Source organism: Protopterus annectens, chromosome 13.part0, assembly GCF_019279795.1.
Source record: "Protopterus annectens isolate FY-2018-M chromosome 13.part0, PAN1.0, whole genome shotgun sequence".
In the NCBI taxonomy this organism is placed as follows: Eukaryota; Metazoa; Chordata; order Ceratodontiformes; family Protopteridae; genus Protopterus; species Protopterus annectens.
The window spans coordinates 286,351,177-286,364,032 of NC_056747.1; the positions used below are offsets into that span (position 1 = coordinate 286,351,177).

Genomic DNA, 12,856 nt, shown 5'->3' on the forward strand with positions numbered 1-12,856 from the left:
CTAAGAGGTGTATAAAGAAGGTTACTAGAGCTCTTACAGTGGCAGTGTAGGTCTAGGAGCAACAAAGTGGAATATATTACTGTAATCATTTTTTTTTTTTTTTTACTTTCTTCACAACCACACATCAGGGTCAAATACAGGTGGCTGTCTATGGGGGTTAGGGATGAGGCATACCTCTCAACTGTCCAAATTTTCACAGAATGTCCAGATTTCTGCCTCATACTTTTGGTCTACTCCTCATAAAATGTGTTGTTTTCTGGCAAATCACTGAGGACTGAAGTGACTAAATAATTTAAAGTTTCAGATTTCATATCCTTCAAAAAATGCATACTAACACAAATCTTTTTTTATTTAAAATCTGTGCATATTTTTGGGACTTTGTCTCCCCATTATTTTACGCTTTATCCAGATTTCTTGTGCTAACAGGTTGAGGTTTGAGGAGTTAATGCTACGTACATGTATGATAGCAGTTACTTGAAATACACAACTGTGGCCATTTGAACCTCTGCTTTCATTCCAATCTAACACCAAAGGGATGCAGACGCAGTGACTGTCCTTTTGTGCGTGTGTGTGTGGGGGGGGGGGGCGTTAGGGAGTATTCCCAGATAGGATTTGTGCATCTTCACAACTGTCTCTTTAGTTTGTGAGCTACGAGCTACTGTTTTGTCAGCTTTTAACATTAAGCCTTGGGCACAACTTAAGTCTTCATAGAAAGAAAAAAAAAAAAGACATTCTTTTCTTGCTCATGATTTTTATTCAGGCCACCATTGGATTGAAAAGTTGAGAAAATGCCCTAAAATGCATCCCAGGGCATCTATAACCATATGGCTTCTGGGTGCCCAGGCTTAATTATTTCTTAAATCATTACTACTGTGCTATTTTGAGCAGGAACAGTGTGTTGAAAGGTACAAGGAAACCTAAAATTTAACAGCAACAATGACTTTCCTCAGTCAGAATTTCTGGTCAAGCAGTCATTGAATGAAATGGTTGTGTAAAAAAAAAAAAAGTTAAAAATGCACTTCAGAGCATATAGAAAGTTAAGCCTCAGCTTTATCAAGAAGCCATAAGGTAAAACATGACAAAAAGAAAAAAAGGTAATGTGCATGTTGAGAGAGCCCAAGATGGTTAGGAAAAAAACAGTGGAGCACTGAAGAGTGTGTGTGTGTGTGTGTGTGTGTGTGTGTGTGTGTGTGTGTGTGTGTGTGTGTGTGTGTGTGTGTGTGTGTGTGTGTGTGTGTGTGTGTGTGTGTGTGTGTGTGTGTGTGTGTGTGTGTGTGTGTGTGTGCGTGTGTAGGAGGATGAAATTGTAGGGAGTACCTAGTGCACCACTTTGCTCAAGTCCAGCCTTGCATCACTATTGTAACTAAATGCCAGTCGCTGTGAATGTCACCATGTAAGACATGCCAACATAGTGTGGGACAAAGGCCTGTCATAATTTAAGAGCACTGTAGCGTCATTTTAGCCTATGCATACTACTCATAAAACACTGCAGCTTGAACTAAAAGCTTTCATAGCAGGGATAAACAGTGATATGGCAATACTTACACTGGCTATGCCTAGGGGGGCCCCACAAATTGACCAGCTGGGGACCCACAAAATGCTATCACCAGCCTTACAAATTAACTACATTAACATGATATTCACATCCTAAACTTTAACTTGATAAAGTAAGCAACACACAGACAAGCAAGTATGGTAACTCACCCTTTGAAGTTGTGTCAATAATCCTGAGAGCAATATCATACGAATTTATAGCATACACATATTCAGCCCTTTGGTAGTAGTAGTTTCCTCGCTCACGTTTCTGATTGGCTAGGTCAATTTTTGCTGTCCCTGTGAGAGTTTCCAGGTCAGGACCATCCTCCACTTTCAGTAGCTTAACCTCTAAATGAAGACTGGCATTGGGTGGAACATCTGGTAGTCTACAATATGGAAAAGTGGGGAAGAACAAGCAAAAAGTATGGCAGTCATTAACAAACAGGATTAAATGACAAGAACATTTTTTTCACTTGCTTGTTTAGTGTACTACACAGTAAATAAAGAAAAATAATACTTATTTACCCCAGCTCTACCAAAGTAAACTAGAACTGCTGCTTGACTTTTTTTTTGTCAGAAACCCGTTCTAGAAAACAGCAACAGACTTTCTTGTTAACTACACATCACATCACTGACAGCAAAAAAATATGTCAACAAGCAATGCTATATAGAGAAAAAAAAAATGTAATTAAATATATGTCTCATCCCTTAATTCCATTGATTTCTTACCTTTTAAAAGTCTATTTCTCTGCACCCAGGCCCTTTTTTTTTTTTGCAGTTTCTCATGACAAAGAATGGGATATTGTCAAATCCGTGAGTTTGTATTACCACAGCCACAATAATTTCCAATGTCATGTTTATTTTACATGTTCACTATTCTTTTGATCTCCAATCTCTGCTGCTGATCCTCTGTACCTTCCCCATTTAACTCTCAACCTCAGGGAGATGGATGCTGCATACCAGCCAGTGACAGACTTCTTCATACAAGTGAACCACAGCTTGGAATGTAATCCACAACTTTTGTTACGGAGTGTTACCACAGCTACAAACAAACAGTACTCTTTCCTCCAAGAAGGACGTATGGCATTATCCTCTCAATCCAAATACTCCAGGTACTTTATACAGTGACTGGGTCTACTGTTAATCAAATTAGGGTAATCTGGGTCATAGTGAGGGCATTACCTCTCTACATCAACACAACCGGCATTAAAGCTACTTGCTGCATTACTATCTATCTTTTGTTAATGTGGCCAGGTCACTGGACCTTCTTATTAGTTCTAAGAAGTCAATTAAATATTTAAGTTACCACAACTGATGCTATGAAGTACGCTGCCTGGATGCCAGCAAAACATAAATTTAAAGAAGCTAAAAGAAAAATCAACCACAAAAGGTGAGGAGAAAACACTTGCTGAAAAGAATGCTACAGCTGTTCAGCAAAAGCAGTTCAAACTTCAGCTTTGGTACAAGACATGACTTTCGGTAATCTACAGGAAAAAATAAGTCAAATGTGATCAGAGCTAATTAAAAATAACAGAAACACTGAAGGTGTATATAAACTTAAATAAAAAGCTGGAAAAAAAAATGGAAGATGCTTTAAACAAATATTCAGAAGTGCTGATAAAACTGCAACAATCAGAGGGTGAGATGAAAAAAGGCTGACCGAGTAAGAGACTGCTCAAGAAGAGAGCAGTCACAAAATAGTACAATTACAGAACAGATTAAGTAGGGAAAACCTGAAATTGTCTACTGTACCAGAGAAACTGGAAGGAACAGAATGTATTAATTTTATGAAAGCACAAATAAGCAACTGGACTGGCATTCCACAGCAGGACTGATTAATTGAAAGGGTACATCATGTATATGTGCGCCAAACCTGGCCATATGAAAGCAGCCAAGACTTGTACTAGTAAACATGCAATTCCATCAGCTTAAAGAGTTGATTCGGACAAAACTGTGGCAGAAGGACAAACTACAAGAGTTGGAGATGGTAGAGTGTTTGTGGAAAATGTTGCTCATTGTACACCAAGCAGAAGAGAACATTTACTCCAGCAATCATGGAATGTCAACAGGCAGGTGTAAGATTCAAGCTGCTGGATCCAGGTATCTTCAGAATATTTTTTTCCTGGAGGATCACAGTCATTATTTGATGCAGAAAGTACCGTTTTGTACCTACCATAAATGTAGATGTTCGAGTGCACATACTGCTGCAGTCATTACACTTGGGTTATCCTGCCATCAGGTGGGTCCTCGGTCGGCCGAATTCCAAAGTCTTGGTCCAGCGTCGGTTGTCGTCGCTTCTTCCCTGACGTCAGAGTGGCAGGGGTACAAAAGAGGCAGTCGACGACATTTTCTTCAGTTTTTCTTGCTCCAGATGTCAGGTGCCCCCAGATAGGCAGGCAATACATGATGTTATGCAAACTTACATAAGTAGATAAAACCAATCAGTAGTTGTAAGCAAATACACCATACAGGAGTACCCCAAGTTGGAAGTATGCTAGAGGTGTTTGTCATAAGCCCTGTCCTGAGAGGGGTTGGAGGGAGGGAAACCTGGACTGCAGCAGTATGTGCACTCGAAAATCTACATTTATGGTAGGTACAAAACTGTACTATGTTCATCGTGCCATACACTGCTGCAGTCATTACACTTGGGTGAATCCCAAAGCTATGGAAGGGTGGCTGGTATTAGGCTGAATTAGGAGGGGCTAGAATGCCCTGCAGGACTGCGGTGGCAAAGCCCGCTCTAGATTTAGAGTATAGTGGCAGGTGGTAGTGCTTGGTAAAAGTATGCACTGAACTCCAAGAAGCTGCTTCCAAAATGTCCTTGGTTGGGACCCCCCTGAGATATGCTGCTGAGGTAGCTGTTGCCCTGGTGGAGTGTGATCTGATGTATCCTGGCACTGTTTTCCCATGAAATGAATAGCAAAAGCGGATGCAGTGGGCTATCCATTTTGAAATAGTCTGTTTGGAAATAGCCTTTCCTTGAACACCAGCAGCATAAGACACAAAAAGTTGTTCAGATTTTCTGAATGACTTTGTCCTGTCCAAATAGTATCGAAGTTGTCTGTGAATGTCCAAGGAGTGAAGTAGTCTCTCCCCTTTATTCTGGGGGTTTGGATAAAAGGTAGGTAAATGGATAGCCTGATTCAAAGCCACACTGGATACCACCTTTGGCATGAAGGTAGGGTTGGTACGTAAAGAGACTCTGTCCTGATGGAAAATGAGGAAAGGTTGTACTGCCATAAGGGCCTGTAGCTCCGAAACCCTGCATGCTGAGGTAATAGCCAAAAGCAGAGCTGTTTTCCATGACAAGTATTGCAGTTCTGCTGAGGAGGCAGGTTCAAAAGGAGGTAATGTCAATTTTTCCAGTACGAAGTTAAGGTCCCAAGCTGTAGATGGTGGATTTCGTGGGGGCCTTATATTTTTTGCCCCTCTGAGGAACTGTCTTGGTAAGGGATGTGAGAATAAGGGAGGATCCATATAGTATTGTGCTGAAATAGCTGAGGCGTGGATTTTGATGGATGAGAAGGAAAGGCCACTGTTTAACATGTCAGCTAGGTACTGTAGAATCTAAGGTATATTTAATATCCAAGGATTTAGGCCTTTTGCTTGGTTCCATGCACAAAATTGCTTCCATTTGCCTGAGTAAGTTTTTCTGGTACTGGGTCTCTTGGCCTCCAAGATGACATTCTGGACCTCCTTTGAGAGGAGTGTAGATTGATAAGTTAAGGTATTTTCCATGCAGCTAGATTTAGTGTCCTGAGCTGACTGTGGAGGATCTTGTAATTTTGCTGAGACAACAGAAGTGGGAATTGAGGTAAGATCCAAGGTGGTGAATGAGACAGGCTCTTTAGGAGCGGGTACCAGTGCTGACGAGGCCAGTCCGGAGCAATAAGAATAATTTGTGGCCTCTCTGCTCTGACTTTTAGTAAAACGTTTGTCAGTAGAGGTAGAGGTGGGAAGGCATAGGTTGTCAATGTTGTCCAACTGAAGGATAGAGCGTCCACTTTCCAGGCCTGTGGATGATAGGTCCTTGTGCAGAATTTTTTCAGCTGGTAATTGCTGTGGGAGACAAATAGATCTATGTCTGGCTGTCCCCATTTCCGTGCTATCATTGAGAATACTTGAGGGTGTAACTCCCACTCGTGAGGATCTGTCATATTTCTGCTTAATTTGTCTGCCAGAATGTTTTCCTTTCCTGGCAGGAATTGCGCTTGTAGTTGTACTTGTAAGGCCAATGCTGTGTTCCACAGGGTCATTGTCCGTCTGCACAGGGGGTAGGAATGTGCGCCTCCCTGTTTGTTTATGTACCACATAACTGTGGTGTTGTCTGTTCTTATTAATAGTTGACCTGGATGCAATAGGTCCTTGAAGGTTGTAAGAGCATTTTGTACTGCTAGCATCTCCTTTTGGTTGATGTGAAGGTGCATGCATTTTTGAGACCATCTTCCTTGAATGCACTGACCTGCCATGTGTGCTCCCCAGGCGTATTCTGAAGCATCTGTTGTGATGGTTTGATTTGCTTGAGGTATGCAGAAAGGGAGACCCGTGTTTCTTTGGCATGCTTGAGCCCACCACAAAAATTCCTTTTGAAGGCATGGAATGAGTGGTATAATTGTTTCCAGGCTGTGTTTGTGTTGAGACCATAGGTTTTTCAGGTACCATTGTAGTTTTCTCATATGCAGCTTTGCAAATGGTATTAGTAGAATGCAGGATGCCATGAACCCCAAAGCCTGCAGGATTTTCCTTGCAGTAAGCTGGGTTAAAGTTGTCATTTTTCTGAAGTATTGAGACAGTTTCCTTTGCTTGTCTGGTGTGAGATAAACCATCTGGACCTTTGTATTTAAGCTGGCACCCAGGAATATTATCTGTTGTGAGGGTATCAGTTTTGATTTCTTTTTGTTTACTGTGTACCCTAGGCAATTTAACATTTTTATTACAAACGCCAAATGCTGTAACAGAATGTCCTTGCTGTCCGCTTGGATCAGGGAGTCGTCCAGATATGGGTAGATTTGTATTCCTCGTTGTCTGCAAAATGCAATTACTGATGCCAGGCATTTCGTAAATACTCTGGGCGCAGTAGATAAGCCAAAGGGCAATGTAGAGAATTGATAATGCGTTGTACCTGCAAGAAATCTGAGGTATCTTCTGCAATCTTGTCTGATAGGGACATGCAGGTATGCCTCCTTGAGGTCCAACGTTACCAGCCAAGACTCCTTGCCCAACATGGGAAGAAGCTGCTGTAATGTGAGCATCTTGAATTATGGTACCTCTAAGTACGTGTTCAGGATAGATAGGTCTAAGATGGGTCACCAGTCTTTGTCCTTCCTTGGTACCAGAAATAGTCTTGAATAAAAACCTTGACCTTGTTCTTTTGTAGGTACCTTTTGAATTGCTTTCATATCCATGAGAGCGGAAATTTGTTTTTGTGCCTCTGCCCATTGATTTTGTGGCAGGTTTGGCATGCCTTTCATTTTTGGAAGGGTATGAAAGTGGAATCTGTAGCCTCTGTTTATGATGTCCAGAATCCATTTGTCCTGTGTAATAATGTGCCAATTGTCTGAAAATAAGGCCAGTTTTCCACCCAAAGGTGCTGACATTGAATGTTTGTTTGGCAGGAGTAGGGGGAAGTCATTGAGCTTGCTTCCTGAATGGTTGAGGCCTTTCTTCTCCACCTCTTGGAATTGTTGTTTGCCATTGTCTAGGTCTGTAAGAACCTTGTGGTTGTCCTCTGCGCCTGGGGTGTCTGTACCTACCCCTTTGGGGTCTGTCAGTGGTTGGAAAGGACCAGTTTTTTGATGGCCAATTTCTGCTGAAGCGAGGAGGTTGTACCTGCAAGAAATCTTTAACTGTTTGCATAGATTTTGCCTTTTCTTCCATTTACTTTAAAACCTTCTCTGCTTTGACACCAAATAATACATCCTTTTGCAATGGTGCATCCAATAACTTTGCTTTTACATGATCTGGTAAGGTTTGCTCTTTTAGCCAAGCATGTCTACGTATCACAGAGCCGGTGACAGCTGCTCTACATGAGGCCTCCAATTAATCAAAACCACACTGTAAAGTATGTTTTCCCACTTGTTCTGCTCCATGCAATAAATCCTGCATCTCTTTTAAATCTGGTTGATCTGTTTGTGTCATCTTTCAATTGGGAGATCAAAAACTGCTGGTATTTTAGCATGTGAAATTGGCAGTTTAATGCCCTCATGGCTAAAGTGGCAGAAGTATACACCTTCTTCCCCCATCTTTCTAATGCTCTGGAATCTCTTACAGAAGGTAAAGGATTTTTTGCAGTAGAGGCCTTAATCCCCTTAGGACCCTGTGAAATGGTTTCTGGGTCAGCAGCAGGGCTTTTATATAAAAACTGGTGGGAATCAGGGACCCGGTAATATCTGTCTGGTTTAACTGGGGCTGGAGGCAAGGAGTCTGGATTCAGACTGGCTTCTGCAAAAACATCATCCAAAATATCTAAAACCGGAGGAATAGCAAGGGGCCTATGCTGAGGAAGAAGGAGAAACTCCCGGAGCCTTTTCTTAGAATCTGAGTAATCCTGTCCTTCCCAGTGGAAGTGTTCCCTCAAGGTATGCAAGGTTTCCCTGAAAGAATAGTCCTCTGGGGGGGAAACTGAGGGAATTGATACCTCTGCATCAGAGTCTTCATAGGGAGAATAGGAGTAATCCTGGTCCTCAGAAAAACTTGAGGTAATGGAAGCTTGATCTGAGGAAGGGTAGTCTTCCTCCAACCTGGGTCTTTTTTCTAAGGAGGGCTGAGAACCCCTGATAAGAGTAATTAAATCCTCAGCCATCTTGAGCATCTGCTTTTTAGGCATGGGTTGCTGAGAGGGGGTCTGAGGACCCTGTTTCCTAATTTTCGTAGGGGCTTTAGATTTTGAGTAAGATTTAATGGTAATAGAAGTAGTCTTGAAAACGCTTTCAGAAACGGAAGGCCTAGCTAAATTTTCTGGTTCCCCACCAAGAGTAACGTTGGTGTCCAGAGAGGTAATCGGCTCCGGAGGGCCTGCAACTACAGACTGAGAAGTCACCGGTAAAATAGATTCAGCGGTAGTCAGGGGCTGCGAAGGCACCTCACTGAGAACCGGAGATCCGGCGGTAGGCCTAAGCGTGGTCTCGGTATCCATTTTGGGCCTCGGATGTCTATCTTTATCTTTGCTTTTTTTCATTAAGCCTGGTGTCGGAATATCCGACGACATGCTGTAGTTAAATTTTTTGCCAAAATAATGAAGGGCGAACTCCGCCCGATGTTTTATAGTGCGTTTATTGAACCTAGCACAAAAGCGGCAGCCCGAGACATCGTGGTCTGGGCCTAGGCAAGGAATACAGTATGAGTGAAAATCCTTATGCGGTATTTGCTTCCCACAAGAAATGCAATTATTAACTTTGTCTGACATCGGTCTGAGGCAAGAAAGGTTTCCCCAACGGGGTACTTAGCTTTATAGGTTGTAATGTAGTGGAGTGGTGTTTATAGGTTAGTACTAGGCTAAGTGCCCTTGTGAGCCATTGTAAGCCTAGCCAATTATCCCTTGTGAGACTCAAACCCTGCACGTTGTGTTTGTAAGGCAAACACCATAACCATTAGGCCACCCTCCCAACCCTTAGAGAAGACTTCGGCTGAAATCCTTTTCGGAAATCTCAGTTGCTGGCCGACTGGCACTTGCGAACTGCTAGTGCTTCGGGCACCGCGCGGCAAGAAAGACTTAAGAAAATGGCGTCGGCTGCCTCTTTTGTACCCCTGCCGCTCTGACGTCAGGGAAGAAGCGATGACAACCGACGACGGACCAAGACTTTGGAATTCCGCCGACCAAGGACCCGCCTGACGGAAGGATAACCCAAGTGTAATGACTGCAGCAGTATGGCACGATGAACATCAGGCTAAGGAGGAATTACAAAAGTTTGTTCAACAAAAAGGGAGCTATCAAACAAAATGATACTCTGCTTCTAATTCTTTTGATGATAAAGCTCAGACAGACTTTGCCAGTGAAACATTTTCCAATGTTTCAAAGGAAAATGCTTGAGACAGAGAAAAGCACAGGAGTTGACTAGAATAACCAGGACTAAACTGGGAATTAAGGTGAGACTAGAGTTGGGGAGACTGAGATAAAGAAGAAAACCAGCAACTTGTAAAATAATTAATAAAATGTGGGATTACAAGGATCAATCATATTTGTGAAATATGGCTGAACAAGAAAAACTGGAAGTATTGGACTTTTTTTTTTTTGGTCGCCTCACAGTAAGACGCTGTCCGGTTCGATTCTCAGCTAGAGCGCCTTCTGCGTGGAGACATGCGTGAATGGGCGTACCTTCGTTGAAAGTTTTGCGTCAGGCCTGGCAAGCTGGTACGTAAAAATCAACTGCCAATCATTAGCGGACCGGAGTTCCACTGTGGCAACCCCTAACCGGGAAAAGCTGAAAGACACAAACTTTGTTAAACTTGTTAGGGACTCCAGAGCATTTGCCCCATTTCCTTTCAATAATGTTTGATAGAATATTAAAGGGAAGAGAACAGGAGGGGAAAGTGGCAATTGTAAGTAAACAATTTTTGTTCTTAGTATTTTTATGAAACATTTCATGACAAACTGCATGTTTTAGAGTAAAGCATTTTCAATTATTTTTCTGTGTGTTACGAGGGTACTTAAGTAAACAGGTGCCCTTTTTTCTTAGTCTTCTTTTTTCTTTCTACTTTTCTAGTTTTAAGAAATGTAGGCACTGCAATGTAAAAAGAGAAGAAAGCCTGGATAAAGTTTAAGATAACCGGGTGTAATCTTGGGTTGTTTAGGTGACGGCAGGGGTGTAAAGTATACAGATCACAATACAAGTAGAGTTGATATACGTTTTCTTACTTCTGGATATAAGAATGGCTGGATTAAGGCCATTGGCTTGCTACAACAAGTTATGAGTGGAAGCAAGTAAATATGAGAACAATTAATGTAATGAAAAGTGTTTAAGCAAATAAATGTTCATGGTGTAACATGAAAAAGTTTGTAGCAGAAGGAAACTAAGCATCTGGTTATGTTTCTATAGGACAAGTTGATAAGAGGGCAATTGTTAATGCTTTCTGAAAACATTCATAGGTTCATAGGTAGGTACTAGGCTATCGGCCCAAGGGCCTATGTAAGCCTAGCCAGCAAGGTTCCATGGCTTACGCCACCCAAGAAAGTTATTTTCATGTGCCACTGTCGAGCAGAGACACAGAAGTGGTCCGCAGGATGTATTTCCTATTTCTCATCCACTCATCAAGATTTTTATTGAAGAGTGCTAATGAAGAACTTTGCTTGACATAAATGGGTAGCTTGTTCCAGAGTATAGGAAGTCTCTGGGACAGGAATCTATCCCTCCAGCGTGTCCTGTTTATTGTGGTGACAAGGTTTAGGTCCCTAGAGCGTGTAGCTCGGAGGGATTGGGATTTCTTTAGGTGTAGCATGTCCAACAGCTCTGGGTTTGACATAGCTTTATATGTTAGGCAGAGATCACCTCGGAGTAGGCGATATTCTACGGAGTAAAGCTGGTGTTTTTTGAGGTGGTCAGTGTAGGTCCATTTGCTTGAGGCCAGTAATCCTTTTTGTGAGGTACTTCTGTGGCCTTTCCAGCTACTGCAGATGTCTTGTGAGGTACATTCCAAAAGGGGTGTTGTACTCTATAATGGGTCTAATGAGTGACGAGTAGAGGGGAACAATGACCTCTTTTTCCTGGACAAGAACCCTTTTATGATGAGGTGTGCCACGTAAGACTTCCTACCTACCTACTGTAGCGATGTGACTATCAAAGGAGAGACTGCTGTCCACCTGGGTCCCAAGGTCTCTTATCATGCATTCGGTGTTAAGTAGATTGCAGCCTATGTGGCAGTTCATGGGTACAGAGTTTTTATCAAAGGGGATGACGCTGCTCTTTTTGGCATTGAGCTTGAGGCCATGGCTCTGACACCAGGCATCTGTCTCAGTGAGGCCCTTCTGTAGGATGTCCACATCATTTGTTTACTACATATGGGAGAGGAAAACGATGACAAAGACAGGGACTGGCATAAACGGTCAAGGTCTTAACCTCACAGATACAAGTTACAAGGTTTGAGTCTGACCTCTGGATATTGGCTAGACTTATAATAGTCTGCAAACTGATTAACAGCCTAGCATTTACCTGTCACATATTTACTTCAGGGAAATACCTATGTAAGGACTTGGGAAGCTAAGAATTGTCTTCATTGGAAAAGTTCACTTAGACTACCATAGATTGCTGTGAGTGAAAGGTTATTTTTGCTTTCTTGTATTTTGTATTGCTTCATTGCCTTCTTCTATTTGCTATATCTTCTTTAAACTGTGGCTTACTTGTATTCTGCTTTTAATTGCTTATTTAAACTAGGAATGAGACCACAAATGTCTCTCTTGTGAGTCACACAGAAATAAAAAGTTCCCCCACCCCCATGCTGTTGTGTTTTTAAACTCAACTGTCTTTCTAGTTACCGGCCCCTTATGTTAATTTGGCCACATTACTTCCCTCTACTCTTTCATTGGCTACTGTCAGTAAGCCCAAAATTATCATTTTGTGAAATCACACCCTTTAAGCTACTTAAATGTATTGGCCATCCCAGTGCATTTCATAGCGCCAGAATTCAAAGTGCCTAGCCCTTTCTAAACTATCTTGCCATTTTAAAATTAGTTACTCTCCACTTAGATAGCAAAAACTTAAGTCCCCCCCCTCTTTCACATCTACCTGCTTACCGCACACTCGACCTCTAAGATATTAACCCATTTTTTTCCATCTTACCTTAAGTCTGCAACATGTAGTCCAAGGCCACTAATTATTGGAGAGTACACATCTGCCTCTCAATAGTCGTCTTAGGATTAGTGCTTCTGTTTTGTTCCTAGTGAGAGAAGGAGCACGGGGACATTATTTCATGGAGACTGCTGATCACCAGAAAGCCTAATAACTGCTTCAAAGGTCCAACTTGGAATTTGTGCTTATATTTTGCTCCTGGTGAAAGAACGAACAGAGTGCCTTGATTCCTAACTGTTTTTGATTTGGCAGTGAGTGCCTGTATTGGACCTTTCTGATTGGTCTGGCTGCTGTGCAAGGCTCCTGCCAGGAAAAGGCTACAACAAGCCTACAGACCTTTGCATTATCTTGGATAAAGATTGTTGATCACCAAAGAACCTGTGGCCTGCTTCTCATCTTGGGATTAGTGCTACTGTTTTGCTTCTGGCATGTGAAGAAGCAAAGCAGCATTGTATCAGTGTGAAGCTGTGGTGAAACCAACACTAGTAGTAGCCAGGCAGTAACCATTCAGGAGAGTTCCCTCTTTTCATCATTCTTGA

The 12,856-nt window shown here is 42.1% G+C and overlaps 1 protein-coding gene across 4 annotated transcripts in view; it reads right to left on the reverse strand.

Annotated features, from left to right (window-relative positions):
* The window catches only part of FKBP8 (FKBP prolyl isomerase 8), a 442,948-nt gene that overhangs the window by 287,037 nt on the left and 143,055 nt on the right, over window positions 1-12,856 (reverse strand). For all 4 annotated transcript variants that reach the window (XM_044053847.1, XM_044053849.1, XM_044053848.1 and 1 more), the window contains exon 5: window positions 1,705-1,922. In XM_044053847.1, coding sequence (XP_043909782.1) covers window positions 1,705-1,922 — 218 coding nt within the window. The remainder of the gene's footprint in view (window positions 1-1,704; window positions 1,923-12,856) is intronic.